The sequence below is a fragment of the Lepisosteus platostomus genome, chromosome 10 (genome assembly GCF_059453375.1).
Source record: "Lepisosteus platostomus isolate fLepPlt1 chromosome 10, fLepPlt1.hap1, whole genome shotgun sequence".
Taxonomy (NCBI): Eukaryota; Metazoa; Chordata; class Actinopteri; order Semionotiformes; family Lepisosteidae; genus Lepisosteus; species Lepisosteus platostomus.
Window position 1 is genome coordinate 26200547 of NC_142620.1, and position 23008 is coordinate 26223554.

Genomic DNA, 23008 nt, shown 5'->3' on the forward strand with positions numbered 1-23008 from the left:
CTTGTTCAAGGGGTCACCTAACCGTGACAATCACATCACTCAAGAAGTTTGTTAATCTCCAGGATTTGCTAATCAAGCCTTGAAGGTTGAAGGGAACAGCTCCTTAGACATTACCATCACAGAAACAGACAAGGTAAGATAGCAGTTAAAAAAAATTCAAACACTGTCAGTGCCACCAGAAACACAACAATAACTGCAGAGTATTGTAGATTGACTGATTTATCACTTATTAAATAGTACTGTTTAGTAGTCAATTACGCAATTTATTAAATGATTAGGCCAACTATGGAACTGACAGCATGGGTGAAACAAATACCAGAAGACACTTCAGGAACTGAATTTGAGACCCTTTTTTTACACCATTATACAAAGGTAGGCTCCTCAATGAAATATACCTTTTTGAATTAAAACTCAGGCTGATATGACTTTATATCTGGAACACTAAAGTTGATTAGATGTGATTAGTTAATATGAGCAAGCTGCAACAAATATTACATACCCATGTACAGTTTTTGATAAGTTTCTGTGAATTAGTCAATTAAAGATTGTTTAAGCTTGATTTTTTCTCTTATATTCTTCTCATATAAGAGGTGTATTAATAACAGTCACAATTGCTATAGCACCAGAAAAGTCCAGTGTGGCTACATAAGTACATTAGTTGTTACTCATAACATACATATATTGTAACAGCTAATTGTGTCTGGGATGCTTTAAGGCTTTGGCACATTTAACACAAAATTACATTTTAAACTACCAGATAAGTGTAGCACAATAAAAATAAACTTAAAAAGTCACTAGGATAAATAATTGATATCACACTGACACTGCTACTACTAATACTTCTAGTGCTACTACTGTGCTTTTATATGCTAACTAACATTAGCATCAATGAAATGTTACATTCTACCACTGTTCTAAAACTAAAACAATTCACGGTATGTCTGGAGGACTGGCCCACAGACCTCCGAGTCCATTGTGTTATCCCATAATGCAGTGCGAGTACAGCGCTATGATTCCTTCTACGCCTATATGACTCTGTGGTCTGGTTGAGTTGACTGAGGTAGAGAGTTAAAATTTCGAAGTGAAGTATTTTAAGGGCTAAAAGCATATTTTAACTAATAAGCCACCTGGTTTCGGGTAAGTAAAAACCTTATCCGTCTAGACGGCTAGTTTGTGAGGGGACATTTTGTGTTTAATACCGGATAGGAGTAAAAGCACCCAAAAAATAGTGTTCGACGAGGACAAAAAAGCCTCCATCTTTCTGTTGCGGCAGGTTTCGGAAGGCTGGAGATCGTTTTTGTCAGAGAGCATTGCATTGTGAAGCCCTTTGGGTTGCAGAGAAGGTTTTGTTATCAAGAGGGTAAATTCCGAAATAACTCGCGTTTTGTTTTTTTTTCCGCGAATTGAGTGAATTGAAGTGAGTCCGTGTGTTGTTGGACAGGCTACACGTTTACTGTAAATTAACCGAGTTTTTCTTAGTATTTAACGAAGTTAATTATTGGATGTATGATTTTATGAGCTATAGAGAACATATTTAAAATCTGTTCCATCACAGTTTTGTCAAATATTTCTTTTACAGCGCAGTCTTTAGATTGAGGTTGTAGTTTGTAGGCCGAAAAACCCCAAGGCCTAGATGTATAGCGGTTCGAAACAAATACTACCTACAGATTAGAGAATGCATGTTTTCGAGATTTTCGTTTGAAATATAATTGGAGCAACAGGAAAAAATGGAGAGCGTCAGTGTTTGATTTTTTTCATCACTACATGTCCCTTGGGTAAAAATAATACTTAATAATTTAGTATGGATTATTTGATCATTAGTGTCTGAATATAACGCCTACCCACAGTTTATTCCTGGTTTTTTTTTTGCTTGCTTCTTATCTGATGGCTTACATTTAACGTGAAATTTAAGTATTAATGGTAGTATAAATAATTCATCATTAACAAAGGGGGTTCTATTGGGGATCGATATATGGAGAAAACCAGAGAGTAGAAGTACTTAGATGGAACCAGAGACTGCCTCCGTGCTCTTCAGGCTCAGGTCTGGACAAATCCAGGTATGATGTCAATATACTGGATCTGTAGGCTTTAGAGGGAGATGAAAAAATGTGGGATGGCATATAATGTTTTTGGTGAAAACACTTAAATTTTTTATCAATTATATTACATTTATGTATTTTTGTAAATGATTATTAGATCTAAAACAAATATTTTTAAATGGAATTTAATTAACTTCAATATTTTGGTTCATAATTGTAAACACCTGTTTGCATTTGAGTTTTCCTACAAATATAGGATTTCAATCACAATACTATATGAATTTGAATTGCTGTAATGAAAGTAAAACAATATTAACAGTAAAATCTTCTGCCTTAGCCATGTCAATATGTCTCACTCTCTATCAAACTTAATCCAAGAATTGATTTAAGATGGCTTGTATGGAAGTTTCCCGTGACAGTCCTTTTCTTTTTTTGTTTTTGACTGCAGGTTGGTGCCATACAGAAAATGTCTTTTCCACCACACCTCAATCGTCCTCAGATAGGGATACCTCCACTTCCTCCGGGGATTCCCCCTCCTCAGTTTGCTGGTTTCCCTCCGGCTGTACCTCCTGGTGAGCACTGAAAGAACAGGACTGCTTGACAATAGAACTGCCATTTATATTTGTTAGCTTTACCTGATCTGGAATGTTTTTCAAGTTTTGGTAGCAGGTATGAACCCCCGTTCCTCATAGAATACCAAATGAAGAAGTGTATCAGAATTTGACCTGCCCACTTTAGAGCTATTTGTCATTTATCATGTCACAGGCATTGTTGTTCTTTACCAGATGTTCAGATCTGGTTGGAGGAGCACTGGGGTGCAAGTGCATGACCATTATCTCTGAGATCTGAGAAAACCCTGGTTATATCGTCTTACATCTGCAGGTGCTCGACCAACTGTTCAAAACTGTTTGGAGAATCTTGGTCATAGTTGGCTCGTGACAGCAGAGTTCAACCTGCTTTCAGGCAACCAGCTTTATCATGGGAACCACTCTGCACACTTTAGGTGCAAAAGACATGGTATCTGCAAGCCCCACTGAAGCATCTGCAGATCACTGTGGGGTTCAAATCAAGTAGTAATGTTTTCTATATGCTGGGTTGGCTAAATGTTAACTTTATACCTTCATTCTCTTTCCCTGTTGACTAAATGTGTGTTGCATTTTGTAGTCAGATTTGTATGTCTTCAAAACTACTTTTCCAATATTGTGAATTCAAATCCACTTTCAGAGCTGAAAGTTTGTAATGAAGGTTTTTCTTTTTGACCTTTGCTTTACTAAACCATACTACATTTGAAACTGTAACCTGCACATGTTTTTGGTTAGTACTTGAAAATATGCTTGTCGGGAACGTCAAGAGAAATTGGTATTGGTATACCAGCTTGGCTGGTATTTTAGTTAGGAGTACATATGTGAGTTGCTTCATAAAAAGAAGAAATGAAAGAAGAATGGAATTGTAGTATTCCAAGCTTCTGGTTCATCAGGTGTTTTTTGTGTTTTAGGAACACCGATGATTCCAGTTCACATGGGCATTATGACTCCTACACCAGCTGTGAGTTTTGATTTATTGCATGTTAAAGTATTTATATTTAGGTGTTTTGCATCTGTGCATCAGTTTCTAATGACTACAGTGACCTGAATTTAATTGGCCTACTTTGACATTTTATTTTGTATTTGCCGATGAAGTTTTTTTCTGACTTTTCTGATGTGAGTTTTTGCGTGTATCTAATCTATAGTGTACTTTAATTCTTATATTAACTAACATGTTGAAAACAATTTTGACATTTAAATTTAACAATCAGAAATACAGCCCATTAGAAATGTGTGAATGGGTTTCAGGGTAAACATGGTTATGGTTTCTTTAAATTAGGTACTTGTTCCGACAACTGTGCCCATGGTGGGAAAGCCAATGGGTCCCAGAAAAGATTTCCCTGGAGTGAGAAACAAGGAAAATGAGGAGAGTGGGGGCCCCACCACTACAGTGTTTGTGGGAAACATTTCAGAAAAGGCCTCTGACATGCTCATCAGACAACTTTTAGCAGTGAGTATGAGTTGAACCTTCTCTGTTTAGTTTAATCACTGAACTAATAAATGCAAAACAGTGATGTGTGTCGAGTCTTGTTTACATGAAGCCAGGATTGGTTTTCACTGATTGCCAACTGATTTAAGTGGTACATGCCAGGAGATTGTGCCAGACGTGCTGTTCTTTCTAATCCATAACAGTGGCCTAGTCTGTAGTCTGTAAACTTTAGATTTACAGACTGTACAAAACTCTTCTACAAGAGACATTCCTGCACTTGTGAGATGATTAACTAGAATAGCACCTGGTCTTAAAGGTATGTTAAATGTGAATGACCATATTGTGTTCAGGATCACCCTCCATTTCATTAATTTAAATGTTGATATATGAATACAAAAAGTTACTGAGGGAGGCTGTTTAACTAAAGCATGTTGGTGATTATTCTACAGGAATGAGTTAAAAGTACTTTTAAGAAAGGCTTAAATGAAAATAAAGCAAGGTTTCTCTAGGTTTATGGAAAATCTGAGCTATGATTGAGTGTGGACCAAAAACTCCTTGAATATGTGATAAGTTAAAGAAACGTGTTCACTTATTCAAAATCCTGAAAGAAATAGATACTTAACACATACAGTAAGAAAGCTAGAAGCAGATTTTGCTGAATGTGATTTTACAATAAAATGTGGTTATGGATGTTTGAAGCAAACTACTTTGTTGTAGAAAGGCATTAATAAAGGTATTAACTGTGATCTTTAAAAAATGGCTTGGTCCTTGGGTCAAATAGATCCAAGAAACCAAATGAGCAAGACTGACAGAATGGTGGACTTTGACAGAATGGACTTCTTTTTGTTCTTGTGATGTTGTGCTAAACGGTTCAAAGTTGGATTCTCTTGATGGATGTGTTTTTAATTGCTTACTATAAATATGAACGTTTTTTATGAACATTGGATGTAATATTTTATCTTCCCTCAGAAATGTGGCTTGGTTCTAAGTTGGAAGAGAGTTCAAGGTGCTTCTGGAAAACTCCAAGGTAAAAACAAAACAGGTACAACACTTCTAACATTTTTTTCAGCCTTCCTGAATGAAGCTGATGTGATGAAAGCTTAAAGTCACTAACTTTCAACCTGTCCTTGACTGGGTATGGCCAGTGTGAGATTGAATTTGAGTATGCTGCTTCAATTCTTTTTTTTTTTTTTTTTTGGCAATGGGGTAAAACACACCCTTGCAGGTTTGGGGCTTCCTTGCAACCATCTGATGGAATGTTTATGGAAATTCAAATAATATTTTCTAACAAAACAGTCACATTAAAATTAATTTTGAGTTTCAGTGCTTTGAAATAAAAATATCAGAACAAAAGTTCAATGTAGAACTTGTAATTCGGTAATTCAGTAAAATGAGAGAATTGGTCAAGGGTCTGAATACTTTTGCAAGGCACTGCATTATTAAAACCTAATAAAAGCAAAAACTGAAACTTTTATAACTTAGTACAGGATAACATGCTTTATAAGTGTGGGATTCATTGTAAATTTCAGAATTGCTAATGTCATTTTGAAGTGTCTTCCCTTTGGGGTAAAGCAAAGACAGATCACTATGGGTTTTTTAAAGCACTTCCTCAGGACAAATGTTCGTGGCTTTTTGCAATGGGATGTTAATGAACTAAAATGGATCAGCTTAAAGGTTGTGTGTGTATAGGATAGATGTGTAAACACATCTTAAGCTGGTGTGGTTGGGAGGGAGTTTGGGTATATAACAAACTTTTGCTGTATAGCTGTAGACCTCTGATTAGTGTGAAGTGTTTGCAGTTAATAATTTTGTCATCAATAAGGTTTTGTTTGAATGCTTTTGTGTAGGTCTTTGTTTTTCCACCCCCCTTTCCATGGAAAATAGGTTTTGAATTTGCTTGCTTTTTGAATTTCATGGCTCAGTTTTAGTACTATTTTGAATTTATTATATATACACCTTAATCTTTAGTTTGGAAACTTCAGAGCGGTTCTGGGACACCTTCTCTCTGTACTGCTTATCAAAGAGTCATTCTTGTGCTTCCACAGAACACTGAGGTAGTTTTGCTGCCAGTTTCTTCACCATTTTGTGTGTTTTTCCCTGCCCAGCTTTTGGATTCTGTGAGTACAAGGAGCCCGAGTCAACATTGCGTGCTCTGCGTCTGCTTCATGAGCTGCAGATCGGCGACAAGAAACTACTGGTGAAGGTAGATGCCAAAACTAAAGCCCAGCTAGATGAGTGGAAGGCCAAGAAAAGAAATTCCAATGGGGTATGTACAGCAGCCTTTAACTGGAGTCCTTAAAAACTCTGGGTAAATTGGGTAGATAACTTAAGGCAGTATTTATCTGCATTTTCTTTATCTTTTTTTGCTAACTGAAAAATTAGGGTCAAGCTTCAAAGGAAATCAGATTTATAGGTAAAGTCCTTAGAAGAAAGTTTCTTCACATTGCTTTCATTTAGCAATAAGATGTTCTTTGCTGAAGTTGTTTTCTGTAATGTTTATCATATTTTATCAGCAAATAGAGGAATACGTGGTTTACAGTCAACAATGAAAATGTAACAAGAATAAAATAATAGCTGCCAAAGGTTTCTTGAACAGAAGACTCAGATCCATCTTAGCAACCAGTGGTTCTGTTAACCATTTGGACAGTATCTGTTATTTTGCAGTCCTGTAAAGTTTATCTACAACTAAAAATGGGTTAGACATTTATGTTGATATATTCTCTAGGACTCATTTCAGAGCTGTGTTACCCTGGTCTTTTTAATTTAAAGTTATGGGGTGTTACACTAGCAGGATAGTTTAGTTCAAGTTTGAGCCTGATTTGACAACATGAAAAGGTGTGTATAAGTATATTTAACATTTTCATCTACCTTTTTTTCTGCATAATAGATCAAATTAAATAATCATGTTTTTAGAAATTGAAAATGGAACTAACAGTATTTACTTGTGACTCAAAGCAAAATTGTGGGGGACCAACATATTTAGTTTTTTAGACTGCTACAAGGAAGTCAGCTTTTACGGATTAATGAGATTGGTTAACATGGCAGCATGCAATTGCGCAGAATGCCAAGCCGGGCGACAATGCAGATGAGGAGGAGGAGCTGGATGAGGAGACGAAGCGGCGGGATCAGATTGTGAAGGGGGCCATCGAGGGGCTGATCCGCGAGTACTCCAGCGAGCTCAATGCACCCTCCCAAGAAGCAGATACCCACCACAGGAAAAAGAAGAAGGAAAAAAAGGAAGATGTGTGTGATTAATTTTTACCTGTTCCAAGTTTCTCCCAACTTATAGGAGCATACAGTGAATACCGTTGAAGCAGAAATCACTGGTTGTGATACTTTTAAGTGTGAATAATACTTTTAATTTTTAATAGTTAATTGGCTTATCTGAACTTAGTTTTCTGTTGCTTCAATACCATTTCAAATTCTTATTGGCATGAAAGTTGTCAACAGCAACTATGCAACTGACTAATCCAGTAGTGTATTAAAAATGATAAACCGCTTATACAGGTCTATAAAATAATACATTAACAAGCACTGTAATAAACTAAACTGTTTTTAAGAAGCATTCTTTCTTAAATTTGTACTGGGGATTTTCAGTCAACTTTAGTGGCAAAAAATAAACTATATAATAATATAATATTAATAATATTATATAATATAATAAAATGAAAGGAAATATGTTTTATTAGTTAACAGGAGATTCCGAACAGATTAAAAATCTACACTATTTTGTTTAAAGTGCTTAATGTTGAGGATTTTCTTAAAAAGGATATATGTAATAGTTTTCAGTAATATTTTGAATTGCCATACCATAATTTATCACCCGGAGGATGGAAAGCAGTTAATGAGACTATAACTTAATCTATATAAACAAAACCATGGAGAAGTATTAAATAATTGAAGGTGGCACATTCAAATGTTGCTTTTGAATTTTGAAATTTACTTAGTGGAAGAAGATAATTTGTTTGCTGTTTAATTTCAAGTCTATATTGGACTTAACTTGAATTTCTCTGGTATACATTTTCATAATTTTATTCACATTGCAATGCAAATTTATAATGCCAATATGATGCCTTTGAGGTAATAGCTTTTCATCTAATAGAGATGCAGTGATGACAGTGGTGTTCTATAGAGAAACAAACACTAAGAGCAAACAGTAGTGTCTAAAAACTATAAAAATAAAGGCTACCTCGATTGTAATTTAAATCTTGAACAGTAGTTTAACAGTAGCAGACAGAACAAACACTTGACTAATGTTAAGCGTAGCCCTTTTAACATCTTTTTATTTCCAACAGGAAGATATAAATGCAATAGAAATGGAAGAAGACAAAAGAGACCTGATTTCGAGAGAGATCAGTAAATTCAGAGATACACACAAGGTAACTCTTATTTCATATTTTAATAGCTTAGCCCTGGAAGGCAATGAAAATTCAGCTGCCGAGTTGTAATTTACACAGAAGGTTAATGTAAATGTAGCAACATTATGAATAAAGGAATGTTGAAGTAAACCGTAGTAAAACTCATCATCTGGCTGATAATTCAACTGAAAGATTGTAATGTAGAAAATGTGGCTTTTCATAATGTGGAGGGGAGAAAAGCTTTCCTTTTCTTAGCTTGAAAGTGCTGCCGATCATCTTCAGCAAACATTGAGAAGACAATCTTTGCCCTGACGTTGCATCATGCAGGTGTAGTTCAGGAATTCTGTTTAAGGGTTAGATCTGTTCATCTCTGCCTAAATTTGCATCACCTTTCTTGTCTATCAAAATATATACTACAAGTTTGGGTTGTTGACCTTGTAACCCCGTCATTTATGCACAAGAAACTGTGACAGCTTTGTTTTACATGCATTGGTTTTATTCTATAAGGCCTGAAAACCTGAACAGATGGTGCTGAAGGCCCTGTTTATCATTCAGTACTTGTGAAATCTCACTGAAGGAAAACTGTTATAAAGTTAGGCTTCCCTATGCTTTATAGTTGACTAATAGGGAACATTATGTAACTCTGTAAGGGGAAGGCATCATTAACCACACATAAAATGCATGGACATAATGTAAAATTCCCTTAAAGCTAATCTATTCATTAAACCCCACCATTATGATAGAGATCATATGGTGACTAAAGCAAGATGAAACTCAGAGCTTTGGAAAAAGTTACAAGGATAGGATGTAAGTATGAGCTTTCATTTCTATTTTACAACTCTTGGGCGCCCCCTTCAGGAAGATTTGCAAAGGGGCAACTGGCTTTCACCGTAAAATCCCTTATGTGGTTATCTTGTTTTACACGCAACATTATATCCAAATTCTAAATTTACTGGCCCTGCTTATAAGACAGAAGAAATGGATAGATACAAGAAACTTTAATTTGCACTGCCTACTTTTGGATGCTGTTTTCTATAACATACTAGTACAAGAAATTACTATGAATGTTAAACTTGGCATAAAGAATTCTGTTTACTGCACTATGTAAATACAGAAAGAAAGGAGACAGGAACAAAACAAGGTTGTGGTGAAAAGCTTTTTAGTTTTAATACCTAAATACATTAAATCATTTTAAAATAAATTTCAATGGACTCTCCTGTGATGACATGTCTGTATGCTTGTATATAAGGTGGTGGTTGAACAGTTTTTCTGCTTGACTTTTGACACATTTTTAAAAAAAATATTAGCTTTTGTGCTTATGTTTAGCTCAGTGAACCTTTGCGTGTCTTACTGTAAAATTGTCAAGCCGAAAGTAGAAAGGCAAACAAAAACAATAACCACTGCAGTCATTCCGACTGTAGACTGTCCGTAGCAGGGGGCGTCCCTTTGCAGCACGCTGGTCTCTGAAGACTGTTTCAGGTAAGATTTCTGTTTTTGCCTGCTGCCCTTTCTTTCTTTTCATTCTTCCTTTTGCTGTTTTTTCTGATTTCACTCTTAAGTATGTCGAATATTTTTATTGCCAAGGGTGTTCCATGCACCAGCTATAATTATTCCAGTTAAGATCTGAGGAAGGTGTCTGATTGGTGCTTAGTTCTTAAAAAATGTGCGCCTGGAAAATACATTAGAGATTCAGTCCTTTTGAGCCAACAGTTTAATTTAAAATTGCTGCAAATACAATTTTAATAGCAACTAATATTTTAATAGAAAATACATTTTTCTTAAGTTGTTAGTCGTTGTCAACTGTTAAAATAACAAAAACCCTGAGTATAGCTTGGGGTGGAAATGGTTACATGACGTTCCATGTAACTATTAGTTTAGTTTCAGTGTACATTGTATATGACTGCAGGAGCTTTCTGCATAGGAGACTTATCAGTAGTGTCTTACAAGTTTTCAGCATCTACGTATGTTGCCTAGAAACCCACTGAAATTAACTGTAACTGGATAACTGAAATTTTCTTGAATTTGTTTTAATTCTTAGTGTTTTACTTTCATTCCTATATAATTTAAATAATGTTTTGTAAAATCTTATTTTCAGCTGTTTTAGTCTTTTTTTTTTGACTGAGGGGGGGTGTCAGACATTCATAAAATATTGGTATAAAATGAAATTAACTAGTCATAAATCCAGAAATATGAATTTCACATTTTTCCCCAATGAAGAAAGTTGCTGTGACTTTTCAGATTTGAGAAATGAACTTTCTAAAGATGCTTGAAAATCACTTACATTACTCATTTATTTTGTACATAGAGGTTAAATGACCATAGAGTAACATTACATATTATGTATGCATCTTGTTGATTTTAACTGTTATCAGATCTCTGTTAGAGGATTTAGATTACTAGGTGGTTTTGTAGAGGTCTTAGTTTGCAACAAGTATTGAGTTAAACTATCTTTACAAATATAAAACATTCACTGTTAATTACTGCAGAAAAGCTACTACAAATTTAAGGACTATATCACTGGGTCTTGAAAGATCACTTTAGAATTTTTAAAACGTGTAATTATATTATAATTACATTTCTAAAATATGAATACAATTATAATTACATTATTATAATTGATATTTATAAAACTCTCTGCAGAAGTGCTGTAATTAGTCTCTTGAGCACACTGCAAGTTTTAAGTATTTCTTCCTCAGGCTTAAGTGCCAATTCATGCTATGCAGCCTGTGTCAGCCTGTGACAAGAAAAACCAGCTGCAGGTTCTTTGTTTATAGAGCCGATACATTATATTAATATTTAAGTATATACATTGAGTTAGTCATAGGCCTCATTAAAGTAAATATTTTTCGACATACCCTAAGGTAAGTCTAACAAATCAGTATTCAGACAGTATTCAAATCAGTATTCAGACAGCATTCAGCTGTTGCTGAAAGTTTTTAGGGTCCGATTATAAACTCTGGTGTCTGCCCTTCCTCCACACTACACACTGAGTTCTAGTTTTTGACAATTGGTTTTACCCATTACTTTTCTTTTGTCTCATTTTATCCTCTGTCTCATCTGCTTTTTCTGTGGCATCTGTATACCCAGCATTCAAATTTTAATTTGATTTATCTGCTGTTTAGTTTCAGATCTTTTAATTTGAGAAGTGAGTACTCTGAGAACCATAATTTGTTTTAACTTCTGTAGTGATTTAGGTATAGAAGTTCTTACCAGCTCTGCATCAGAATATTAACTTTTTCTTCTGTTCCTTTTCCCATTGAGCTCCCAATAAGATGAGAAAAATTCTTTAAGAATCTTTTAAATGGTATTGTCACATTATCATTGAAGGTACATAGAATCTGTAGCAGATCTTAGCTGTATTACAGAGATAATCAGTACATGCTTACTCAAAACAGCATTTAGATTTCTGATATTTTAATCCGGAGTTTGAAATGACCAAAATATGAGGAAATTAAAATATTTAAGTATGAAAGTGTGCTGCTTTAAGCTTAAATGTTGGGTATATTGTTGGCTTATCTGGGAGTACTGTTATTATTGCTTGTTGGTGAGAACAAGCCACAGCGATCCTTAAGAAGACTACACTCGGGTAAGATGGCTTCTATGATTTAATTTATTTTGCAAAACTTTAAAAGTGGCGTTTTCATATGTAAATCCGTTTTGTGTATTTCGAAAAGGTTGTTTTGGAAATGTATTTGAGGATAACTATTAAATGCATATACATGTTGGTATTAGGGATGCTTAGTACTAAGTCACGTATTATCTGTGAACCATTTTACTTGCTTTTCCTCCCAGACCTAGCTTATAGGCATTGTAATCGCTGTGCTGCCGATGAAAACCATAGCACAACACCTGTAAGTCAAAATCAAACAGTTGCTTCCAAAGGATGGATATGTACTTTTTTGTAAGCGAAAAGAAAAATATTTTACACCGCTTTGTTGAAGTTCACAATACAAGTGTATGTATTAAAAACAACATTATTTTTAATGCAATGTGTTTAAAATGTAGAACACGGGTACTTTTTTGAAGTGGTTTCCAGCCTCAACATTTTAATTTATATTAATTTTAAGGTTAGAACACTTTTTTCCTTGACTTCGTAAATTTTCTTTAAGGTGCTACTTTTGAACACATTCCAGTTGATATGACACTGAAGGCGCAGTGTTTGAGCAGTAGATCTACACGTTTCATGCTACAGTAGCATTCTTGCTTCTGGATAAGCGTCTATCTTGATAAATATATTTTTTGTGTCCTACCCACAACTTATGCTGTTTAGGTATGATGCAAGTGCAACACTAATCTTTACTAATGTCATTTCCTTAAAACTGTGGATGACTTTTCTGGCAACAGCATGTGCAGTAACCAATACAGAAACAAGTTCATATACGATGTTGAATGCACAATTAATTCACATAAACTGTTTCATTAGTCATTTAGAGTATCATTGCATCTAAATGAGTTGCTTTTGTTATCTTCTAATGCAAGGGGATTGGAAGGGTATCATTAAGAATAACCCTGTTTAATTTTACATTAACTGATTTTTAACATTTTGGTAAGGGTAGAACACATTAATAAACACTGTTAGTAGTTTGTAAAACATGCATTTTCAATTTTAATAACATTGTGATACAAAAACAGATTTTAAAGCCATGCTCAATTTCTGACACTTGACTTGAGTTTTAGTGATGTAGTTCTAGAACTTAAAATAGGGTTAGGAAAGGAGACTGTAAACCACTTGCGTTACGTGTTTAGTTATGCTTCTTTTGCACGTTAATTTTGTGAGTTGTGTTCCATTTGGTGAGTTTCTTAAAGGTTGTCACCAGACTAACAGCAGCTTTGTCTTCTTTTTGTCTGTGGACCTGTAGAAGCTGGAAGAAGAGAAGGGGAAGAAGGAAAAGGAGCGTCAGGAAATTGAAAGAGAGAGACGGGAGAGGGAGAAGGAGCGAGAACGGGAGAGAGAGCGACGGGACCGCGAAAGGGAGAAGGAACGGGAGAGAGAGAGGGAGAAGGAAAGAGAAAAAGAACGGGAGAGAGAACGGGAGAGAGATCGGGACCGGGAGAGGACAAAGGACAAGGAGAGGGAGAGAGAACGAGAGAAAGAACGGAGCCGCGACCGAAGCAAGGATCGCAGTAGATCTCGGTATGTGGCCACTGCAGTGCTTCACTCAAGGCATATATACCTCTTAGGTTTATGTATAATAAAAAAAAGTATACAAATTTGGCTCTAAAGGTTCTTGCTAAGTAGGTATGTTATGTAAAATATTACTAAAAAACGTTGATGTAAGTGGCTCCTCGACAGAGAGAAGAGCCGTGACAGAGAGAAAGACAAGAAGCGAGACCGGGAAGAGGATGAAGAGGAAGCATATGAGCGAAGGAAGCTGGAAAGGAAACTACGCGAGAAAGAAGCAGCTTATCAAGAGGTATGAGTCGAGGCTCTGTCTGGGAAGCCGTAGTCATGGAATATAATGGAAAAGTTGAATTTAAGGAAAAAGTCTGTCATATAATGAAAAGAAGTTCTAATATCTGTTAGTGATGCAGAATCTCAGAGTTGTATTTTAATACACTCCTATGTGTTGGTGAGAGAAGTAGTAGTAGTACTGTTAGAAGAACTTATGAAATCTCCAATTTGTTTAATAATTAGCTCTGTTTTGTGAATACAATCTAAGTTTGTACTGTACGGTTTCTTAAGCGACTGAAAAACTGGGAAATCAGAGAGAGAAAGAAAGCTCGTGAGTACGCGAAGGAAGCTGAGAGAGAGGAGGAGAGGAGACGAGAAACGGTGAGGAAAAAATTATTCATCTTTGGTTGGCCTTTGTAAGTATTTGCAGACCTCCCAAATATAACTTGACAGTTCAGTAAAGTATGAGAGTATAATGAAATATGCATTTACTTTTTTCACAAAATAACACTTCATAATTTTTTGGACAGCAGGTCTGGTGATGCTTCCTGCATAAAACATTTGAAGATAATGCACTTTATTTACTTAAAATATTCCAGTGATGAAAAACTTATAACGTATTAATTTCCGTGAACATTAATTAGGGTTCCCACGGTTATGGAAATGGTAAAATATCCATTAAGTTTTGGGGAAAGTCATGGATTTTTTTTTAATTGACCCAAAATTATCATGACTGCATCATGTAACTTTGTTCATAATTTAGCAAACTTTTAAAAAGATGTTGTAGCATTGTCGTTGCTGACATTGCACCTTATAATGTTGCATCAGAGCCGTAAACTAGCTTAGTGCCCATGTCAAAATGCCGGGTAAATGTGTTTTCAGTGACCTCTGGTATAAAAAAAATACAAGGTATGGCTCCAAAAAGATGAAGACCCACAACGTGCAAGAAAGTAATGGAAAAGTTTTGTTGGTAAAAATGAGTGGGAACCCTGATTAATATTGATTCTTGTTTTATGAAACAAATGCATTCTTTTCATTGTCTAACTTTTTGTGTAACATTTGTAGGCAAAAGAAGCTAAAAGGTTGAAGGAATTCTTAGAAGACTACGACGATGACAGAGATGATCCCAAATATTACAGGTGAGTCTGAATACATCAGTGTGAAAGTAGGACAAAGTTAAAAATACCAGGTTGTGAGATCTTAAAGATTGGATAACAATACCTTTCTGAAATATAACTGAACAATTACATTGCCCTACATGTCTGGGGCATGTAAAATATAACATCTAACAGAGCAAACAAGTTTGTGTTTGGATTTCACAAATGGTATATTTGTTAGCTTTCATGGGCTTGTCTGGCTTTTCTAAAATTACTGTATTGTGATGTTTTAAGCTTGGCAGGATGCTAAAGTAATGAAACTGATTAAATATATTTCCACCTCTGTCTATTCCCCTTTCCTCATATAATGCCAGTTTTACCTTTGGAATCGGGTTTCCTCAGTGTTTGTGTATATATACGTTCCTTTGTATACTGCCCTTTTTATAAGATCACCCAATCTTATTGTTGATGTCTCTTTTCCAGACTTAGAGGAGATTTTTTTGTATCAACCCCACATCTTGTAATGAACATTTTAGATTGTCAACCTGTAAGAGGTCTAAGCAGAGTTCTCCATACCCCATACTGCAAAATGGTGTTCAAGTCTAAATATAGATACTTTATTGTCCACTGCTGTGGATATTTCTTTAGCTTCTCCCATAGAAGCACAAAATACCCAAGCAAGACCTAAGAGTCACATGAAATCAGAACAGTATGTAATACAGTTGCAAGAAAGTTTGTGAACACTTTGGAATTACCTGTAGCTGCTGATGAGACTTGCACAACGGTTAAGAGGAATTTTAGACCATTCCTCCTTAGAAAACCTTTTCAGTTCATTGATATTACTTGGATTCCTGGAGCGAGCAGCTCTCTTCAGGTCATGCCACACCATCTTAATTGGGTTGAGGTCTGGACTTTGGCTTGGCCATTCCAGATGAATTTTCTTCTGTTCAAGCCATTCTGTTGTTGATTTACTCGTGTGTTTCGGGTCGTCTTGTTTGTATCACCCAACTTCTATTAAGCTTCAGGTGATGGACTGCTACTCTGACATTCTCCTGTAAAATTTGTTGAAACAATTTTGAATTCATTGTTCCCTCTATGATAGCACGCTGTCCCAGACCCTGGGGCAGAAAATCAGCCGCAAACCATGATGCTCCTTCCACCATGCTTCACGGTTGGGATGAGGTTTTGGTGTTGGTGTGCAATGCTTTTTTTCCTTCAAACATAGCGCTGTGTGTTTCTGACAAAGAGTTCAACTTTAGTCTCATCCGTCCACAGAACATTGTCCCAGAAGCAGTGTGGAACATCCAGGTGGTCTTTTGCAAACTTGAGACATGTAGTAATGTTTTTTTGGAGAGCAGTGGTTTCCTCCGTGGTGTCCTTCCATTAACACCATTCTTGTTCAGTGTTTTTCTTATAGTGGATATATGAACAGAGACTTTGGCAAGTTCAAGAGGTTTCTGCAGGTCCCTTGCTGTTACCCTAGGGTTTTTTTTCACCTCCTTTAGCATTGCACGCTGCGCTCTTGCTGTGATTTTTGCAGAATTCCCACTCCTAGGTAGAGAAGCAACAATAGTGAATTTCTTCCATTTGTAGACAGTTTCTTACTGTGGATTGATGAATACTCAGGCCTTTAGAAATGCTTTTGTAGCCTTTTCCAGTTTTATTCATCTCTACAATTCTTCTTCTAAGGTCCTCTGATTTTTTTTGATTGGGGCATGGTTCACATTAACAGCTCTTTCTTGAGAAGAGCAGACTGTCAGTAACCAACCTTGTGTGCCTTTTTTATAGAGCAGGGCACCTCCAACCCACACCTCCAATCTCATCTGATTGATTGGAACACCTGACTCCAACCTCTTTCCAACCTACACTGTGAATTTTTAAACAATGTGTTCAGTACTAACAAGAAGTACAATTGTTTATGAATTTAAGCAGTTTGTTTTTGTCTATTATTGTGACATAGGTGAAGATCAGACCAAATTTTTATGAGTAATTGATGCAGAAATCCAGGTAATTCCAAAGGGTTTTTCTTGCAACAGTAAATAAATGGATAAATAGGTAGTGGGGAGACTACATGCATTAATTGAGTAGTCGTATTGCAGAGGGGACAAAAGACTTCTTATAAATGTTTTATTTGAATTTGGCAACCTATGCCATCTTCCTGATGGGAGTATTATGAATTGAGAGTGGGTGTGTGGAATCAGTTGTGATGTTCCTGGCCAGTCTGAGAATTGTATTATGATATAAATTGCAGAGCAGGGGCTGCTGTTTCCCAATTATTTTTCCTGCCATTTTCACAATTCTGGACAGTTTGGTTTTACTTTTCAGCCCCAGGTTTTCATATCACACCGTCATGTTAAATGCCAAGATGCCCTCAACAAAGCTTTTAAATGCCATCTCTTGGACATTTTGACTAACATTAAAGTTCATGAGTCTTTAAATTAAAAACAGCTTTTGATTTGCTTTCTTAAAAAGTCTATTCTCAGCCTCTGTTTAATGTGTACTGAGATATTTAAAACTCTCCACAACCCCTACAGACTGACCATTGAGTACTGTTGTTTGCAAAGATTGCCCTCCATTGGTTTTAGCATTGAAAAGAAGCTCTTTAGTCTTGGTCACAATTATTTCCATTCCACTGGATTGGCATCAGTTTTCAAGGATACTGTTTTTAAACTAAGTTTGCTTACCTAGAGGTTGGTCCTTTAAACAAAGCCCTAAAAGAACCACATTGCATATTTAATCAGCCTGGCTGTGCCACTCTGAATCTGCATCTCATTAGTATATATTGAGAATAGAAGAGGTGACAGTACACAACCCTGGGAAACACCTGTATTTAAAACCAGTTTGTCTGAGAATACACCATTCAAGTAGACTCTGAGGTCGTTCTGTAAGGACATCTTTAATCCAGTGTATAACATTCACATTCAAGACAAAATGCATAAAAGAATATGAATATTATAAATATAATTTGTTACAAATATAAGAGTGTCGGGTAAAGAGCAGGAAATAACCCCTAATATGACCAAGAGGTAGGTATAATTTGAGGAATGTGAGTTTTTTCTCTGGCTCAACTCTGGTGAAAAAAAGTAATAACTTGAGGCAAACTTGTAAAAACATTTATACAACATGGTTTTGTAAAGAGTGTATATGGTTTTTGTTTGTTGTATACCAAGTGTTTCAGAGGCCGATATTCAACAGAAAACAAAAAGTGTGCTAACACTGTTACCTGAAACACAATACAATACCCTGAAAAGCCAACAAGAGATGTACCTTGTCTTAAATAAGAGTATGCTTCAGGATTAAATCTCCCTTTCTAGAACATAGATGCATAAAAGTGAATGAGATTCTGTGATCCTTTTCTGAAAATGCATCACCTACTAGGAGAGTGTTTTAGCCAGAGCATTCCACAAGAAAGGAGTTACCTAAAATTAAAGAATGGCAAGCTCTCTTAATGTTTGGACAGTCAGAATCTGGTCTCCATGATTGACCAGGACAAGGTTCCCTCAACTGGCACAAACTTAGAGCAAGACAGTGCTTTTGTCTCTTTTCTTCCCTCTTCCTTTTCCTTTCTTTCCTTTCCTTGGCTCTTTTATGCTGTTTAATGAATGAAAGACTAACAAGAAGGTAATAAGAGTAAACCAGAAAGTTTCCTTTGATTCTTTTTGCCAGTGTATGAGCTCAATTTCAACTGACCAAATGGCTCAGTTTCTCCTCATTGTAGTTCACAGAGTCTGAAAAAAATGTTTTTCTGTCATGTAAACTTACGAATGGCAAATGATGGATTTTACAGCCACTGCAACAATGGTACATTGTGGAATTTATAGATGTATTGCCTTTGACAGTTAAAATTGTGAGAGATTTAGTTTGTCCACCCATACTTCAGAACATTTATTGGTGTTTTGATATAGCAAGTACCTGTTACGCAAACAGTTTAAAACTATTATTGGTCTCTTCTGTGAAATATGCTGTGACCCATGCATTCAGGAGTAAAAGTGTGATGATGCATAGAGAAACCCTTGGTACCAGTTTTTATTAATTTTACCTTTGTGTGCACAATGCATATGCCAAATTGGACTGGTATGTTAAAGCTTCTCAAATGTCTTACCACTGTTTCACATGTGAACTGTGTATTTGGTAGGATGAGTGAATAGATTGTTCAGCCTAATGGCAGATTTCACTGCACTAGGGGGAGTGAATAAAAACGTGAATGTTTTACTTTAATAATACTCGCATGTGGCTGACATCCAGGGGCAGTGCTCTCCAGAAGCGACTGCGAGACAGAGAGAAGGAGATGGAAGCAGATGAGCGAGACCGGAAGAGGGAGAAAGAGGAACTGGAGGAGATCAGGCAGCGGCTTCTGGCAGAGGGTCACCCAGATCCTGATGCTGAGCTGCAGAGGGTGAGACACTGTTATCTATGGATGGTGTAGGAATCGATCGAAAAATCCAGTTGTAAGTGTTAACTTCTAGTGAGCTTGAAAACCACATAAAACACTTTTCCAAAATAACAGTATAGGGGTGTAACAAATATTGTGAAGATTTTTAATGTTTGTGGATGTAGTACAGAAGCCAAAGTAAAAGCCCAAGGAAAATGTTTGGTTTTATTATAGATTTGTTTTGAGAGAAGATCCATAGAGGCGATGTATTTCCAAATATATATGACCCTACGTTTTGACCAATGACTATGCAAAGTGTGGGTCAAATACTTTACTGCAGTATTCTTAATGTTATGGTTTTTTTTTGTTGTAGGCATTATTTTCATGTAAAAATATCTTAATGAAATGCTATTTACATTAGCATGCCTGGATTATAGAAAGGGCTCATTAAATTGTTTTTGGTTAGAAAGACAAGTAGATATATGGTAACTTCTTTGTTCTTGACTGAATATATTTAGTTTCTTTAACTTAGTGTTATGTAGATTTGCTGCAAACTAAAAATAATCCCCAACAATCGTGGACAAAAAATGTTTAAGCACTAATCAGTAAAACTTTCTGCTAGCTAATTCCTATTTTTGCATCATCTGTGTCCCTCTAGCAACATGGTTTGTGTCTAAGGCAATGTCATGCTGTTTGATTGTTGTGTGTAAGGACCAATATTGGCATTTTCATGGTTGATGTGTATATACTATATAACTATATAGTGTTGTTGTGCTTGATGACAATGTCTGTGTGTTTAGGATTATTACAGTCACTGTGCCTAGGGTTGATGGTGTTGTGTCTGTGGGGCAGATGGAGCAGGAGGCAGAGAGACGCAGACAGCCCCCTGTAAAGCAGGAGCCTGAGTCAGAAGAAGATGTGGAGGAGGAAAAGACCCAGAAGGAAGAGAGAAGGGAAGGTGTGGAGCCGGAGCCCCAGTCCGAGGATGAAGTAGAGGAAGGTGAAGAAGAGGAGGAGGAGGAGGAAGAGGATGAGCCTCCTGAGTCCAAACCCTGCCTCAAGCCCACGCTTAGGCCAATCAGCTCTGCCCCTTCTGTTTCCTCTGCCAGCGGCAATGCCTCCCCCAACACGCCTGGGGATGAGTCACCCTGTGGCATCATCATTCCCCATGAGAATTCACCAGAGGCTGTCCCACAGGAGGAGCTGCGGCCGAGAATAGGACTCAGCCTCAAACTCGGTTGGTTTCAGTTTAGCTGCTCTTCATGTGCTTTTCAAGATGATTAATGCAGTTGGTTCTGCACATTCTGTTCATTTTTAAATTCTGGACGAGGGATCCAGGCATGAGAGATCACTTTATTAGCCATATACAACTTCTTGCATTAGGAATTCATCTTTCTGCATACCCCAGCTTGCTCTCCATGAGACACAGACACAGACAGGGAGAGAATCTTGGGGTCAGAGTGCAGGGTCACCCATTGTACAGCGCCCCTGGAGCAGTTGGGTTTAAGGGCCTTGCTCAGGGACCCAACGGAGTAGGATTCCTCTGCCGGCTGCGGAATTTGAACCCGCAACCTTCCAGCCACAGGCGCAGATCCTTAGCCACAGTGCCACCGCTCCACCCGTAAAGACCGAATGAACTTATTCAAATCATTTGCTTAAGTGGATGTGGAAGACTTTTACATAATGATTCACTGTGCTCGTTTCATTTTCAAGCATATAGGACTACCTGAACATTAAGTTATGATTGAGTCTTTTCCCTGTTACTAATTCCATCAAATGTAAAATTATTTGGCTAAAAACCTCCACATTACTAAAGTAATACTTTGCAAATTTTGAAAACGTATTGGTGGTATAAAACTTCTAAGGATTTAAGAGACTTTAATGTGCTTGGCTTGGAGATACTATTAGTCCATCCATTATTAGACAGTTGCTTTTTCCTGGTAACATGACAACACGTAGTCTATCCAAAAAGCATAGTGCCAAGATAGGACTACAGTGCCTTGCGAAAGTATTCGGCCCCCTTGAACTTTTCAACCTTTTGCCACATTTCAGGCTTCAAACATAAAGATATAAATTTTTTATTTTATGTGAAGAATCACCAACAAGTGGGACACAATTGTGAAGTGGAACGAAATCTATTGGATTTTTGAAACTTTTTTAACTAATAAATAAATGAAAAGTGGGGCGTGCAAAATTATTCGGCCCCTTTACTTTCAGTGCAGCAAACTCACTCCAGAAGTTCAGCGAGGATCTCTGAATGATCCAATGTTGTCCTAAATGACTGATGGTGATAAATAGAATCCACCTGTGTGTAATCAAGTCTCTGTATAAATGCACCTGCTCTGTGATAGTCTCAAGGTTCTGTTGAAAGCGCAGAGAGCATCATGAAGACCGAGGAACACACCAGGCAGGTCCGTAATACTGTTGTGGAGAAGTTTAAAGCCGGATTTGGATACAAAAAGATTTCCCAAGCTTCAAACATCCCAAGGAGCACTGCAAGCGATCATCTTGAAATGGAAGGAGTATCAGACCACTGCAAATCTAACAAGACCTGGCCGTCCCTCTAAACTTTCAGCTCAGACAAGGAGAAGACTGATCAGAGATGCAGCCAAGAGGCCCATGATCACTCTGGATGAACTGCAGAGAACTACAGCTGAGGTGGGAGAGTCTGTCCATAGGACAACAATCAGTCTTACACTGCACAAATCTGGCCTTTATGGAAGAGTGGCAAGAAGAAAGCCATTTCTCAAAGATATCCATAAAAAGTCTCGTCTAAAGTTTGCCACAAGCCACCTGGGAGACACCCCAAACATGTGGAAGAAGGTGCTCTGGTCAGATGAAACCAAAATCGAACTTTTTGGCCACAATGCAAAACGATATGTTTGGCGTAAAAGCAACACAGCTCATCACCCTCAACACACCATCCCCACTGTCAAACATGGTGGTGGCAGCATCATGGTTTGGGCCTGCTTTTCTTCAGCAGGGACAGGGAAGATGGTTAAAATTGAGGGGAAGATGGATGCAGCCAAATACAGGACCATTCTGGATGAAAACCTGTTGGAGTCTGCAAAAGACCTGAAACTGGGACGGAGATTTATCTTCCAACAAGACAATGATCCCAAACATACAGCAAAATCTACAAAGGAATGGTTCACAAATAAACGTATCCAGGTGTTTGAATGGCCAAGTCAAAGTCCAGACCTGAATCCAATCGAGAATCTGTGGAAAGAGCTGAAAACTGCTGTTCACAAACGCTCTCCATCCAACCTCACTGAGCTCGAGCTGTTTTGCAAGGAAGAATGGGCAAGAATTTCAGTCTCTCGATGTGCAAAACTGATAGAGACATACCCCAAGCGACTTGTAGCTGTAATCGCAGCAAAAGGTGGCTCTACAAAGTATTAACGCAAGGGGGCCGAATAATTTTGCACGCCCCACTTTTCATTTTTTTATTAGTTAAAAAAGTTTCAAAAATCCAATAGATTTCGTTCCACTTCACAATTGTGTCCCACTTGTTGGTGATTCTTCACATAAAATAAAAAATTTATATCTTTATGTTTGAAGCCTGAAATGTGGCAAAAGGTTGAAAAGTTCAAGGGGGCCGAATACTTTTGCAAGGCACTGTATATCCCAGATGGGATGCTTGTCTGTGGTAGGAGGCAGGCGAGGACAATTTAAGAGACAAAATAAACTAGCTCAATTATGTAAACCTCTGTCTGAAGGGTGGGCCCATAACCTAA

The 23008-nt window shown here is 37.0% G+C and overlaps 1 protein-coding gene across 5 annotated transcripts in view; it reads left to right on the forward strand.

Moving 5' to 3' along the window:
* Positions 1-984: 984 nt before the first annotated feature.
* Positions 985-23008, forward strand: part of rbm25a (RNA binding motif protein 25a) — a 32795-nt gene continuing 10771 nt past the window's right edge. Inside the window, exons 1-15 of one of the 5 annotated variants that reach the window (XM_088648916.1) lie at positions 994-1137; positions 1950-2057; positions 2488-2611; positions 3535-3584; positions 3903-4073; positions 5022-5094; positions 6158-6318; positions 7098-7295; positions 8348-8431; positions 13270-13544; positions 13704-13824; positions 14094-14183; positions 14868-14941; positions 19145-19295; positions 20124-20508. In XM_088648916.1, coding sequence (XP_088505042.1) covers positions 2004-2057; positions 2488-2611; positions 3535-3584; positions 3903-4073; positions 5022-5094; positions 6158-6318; positions 7098-7295; positions 8348-8431; positions 13270-13544; positions 13704-13824; positions 14094-14183; positions 14868-14941; positions 19145-19295; positions 20124-20508 — 2011 coding nt within the window. In that variant the 5' untranslated portion in view covers positions 994-1137; positions 1950-2003. Of the gene's footprint in view, positions 1138-1949; positions 2058-2487; positions 2612-3534; positions 3585-3902; positions 4074-5021; positions 5095-6157; positions 6319-7097; positions 7296-8347; positions 8432-13269; positions 13545-13703; positions 13825-14093; positions 14184-14867; positions 14942-19144; positions 19296-20123; positions 20509-23008 lie in introns of all 5 variants that reach the window. The other 4 variants (XM_088648917.1, XM_088648918.1, XM_088648919.1 and 1 more) reach the window with 4 other exon arrangements.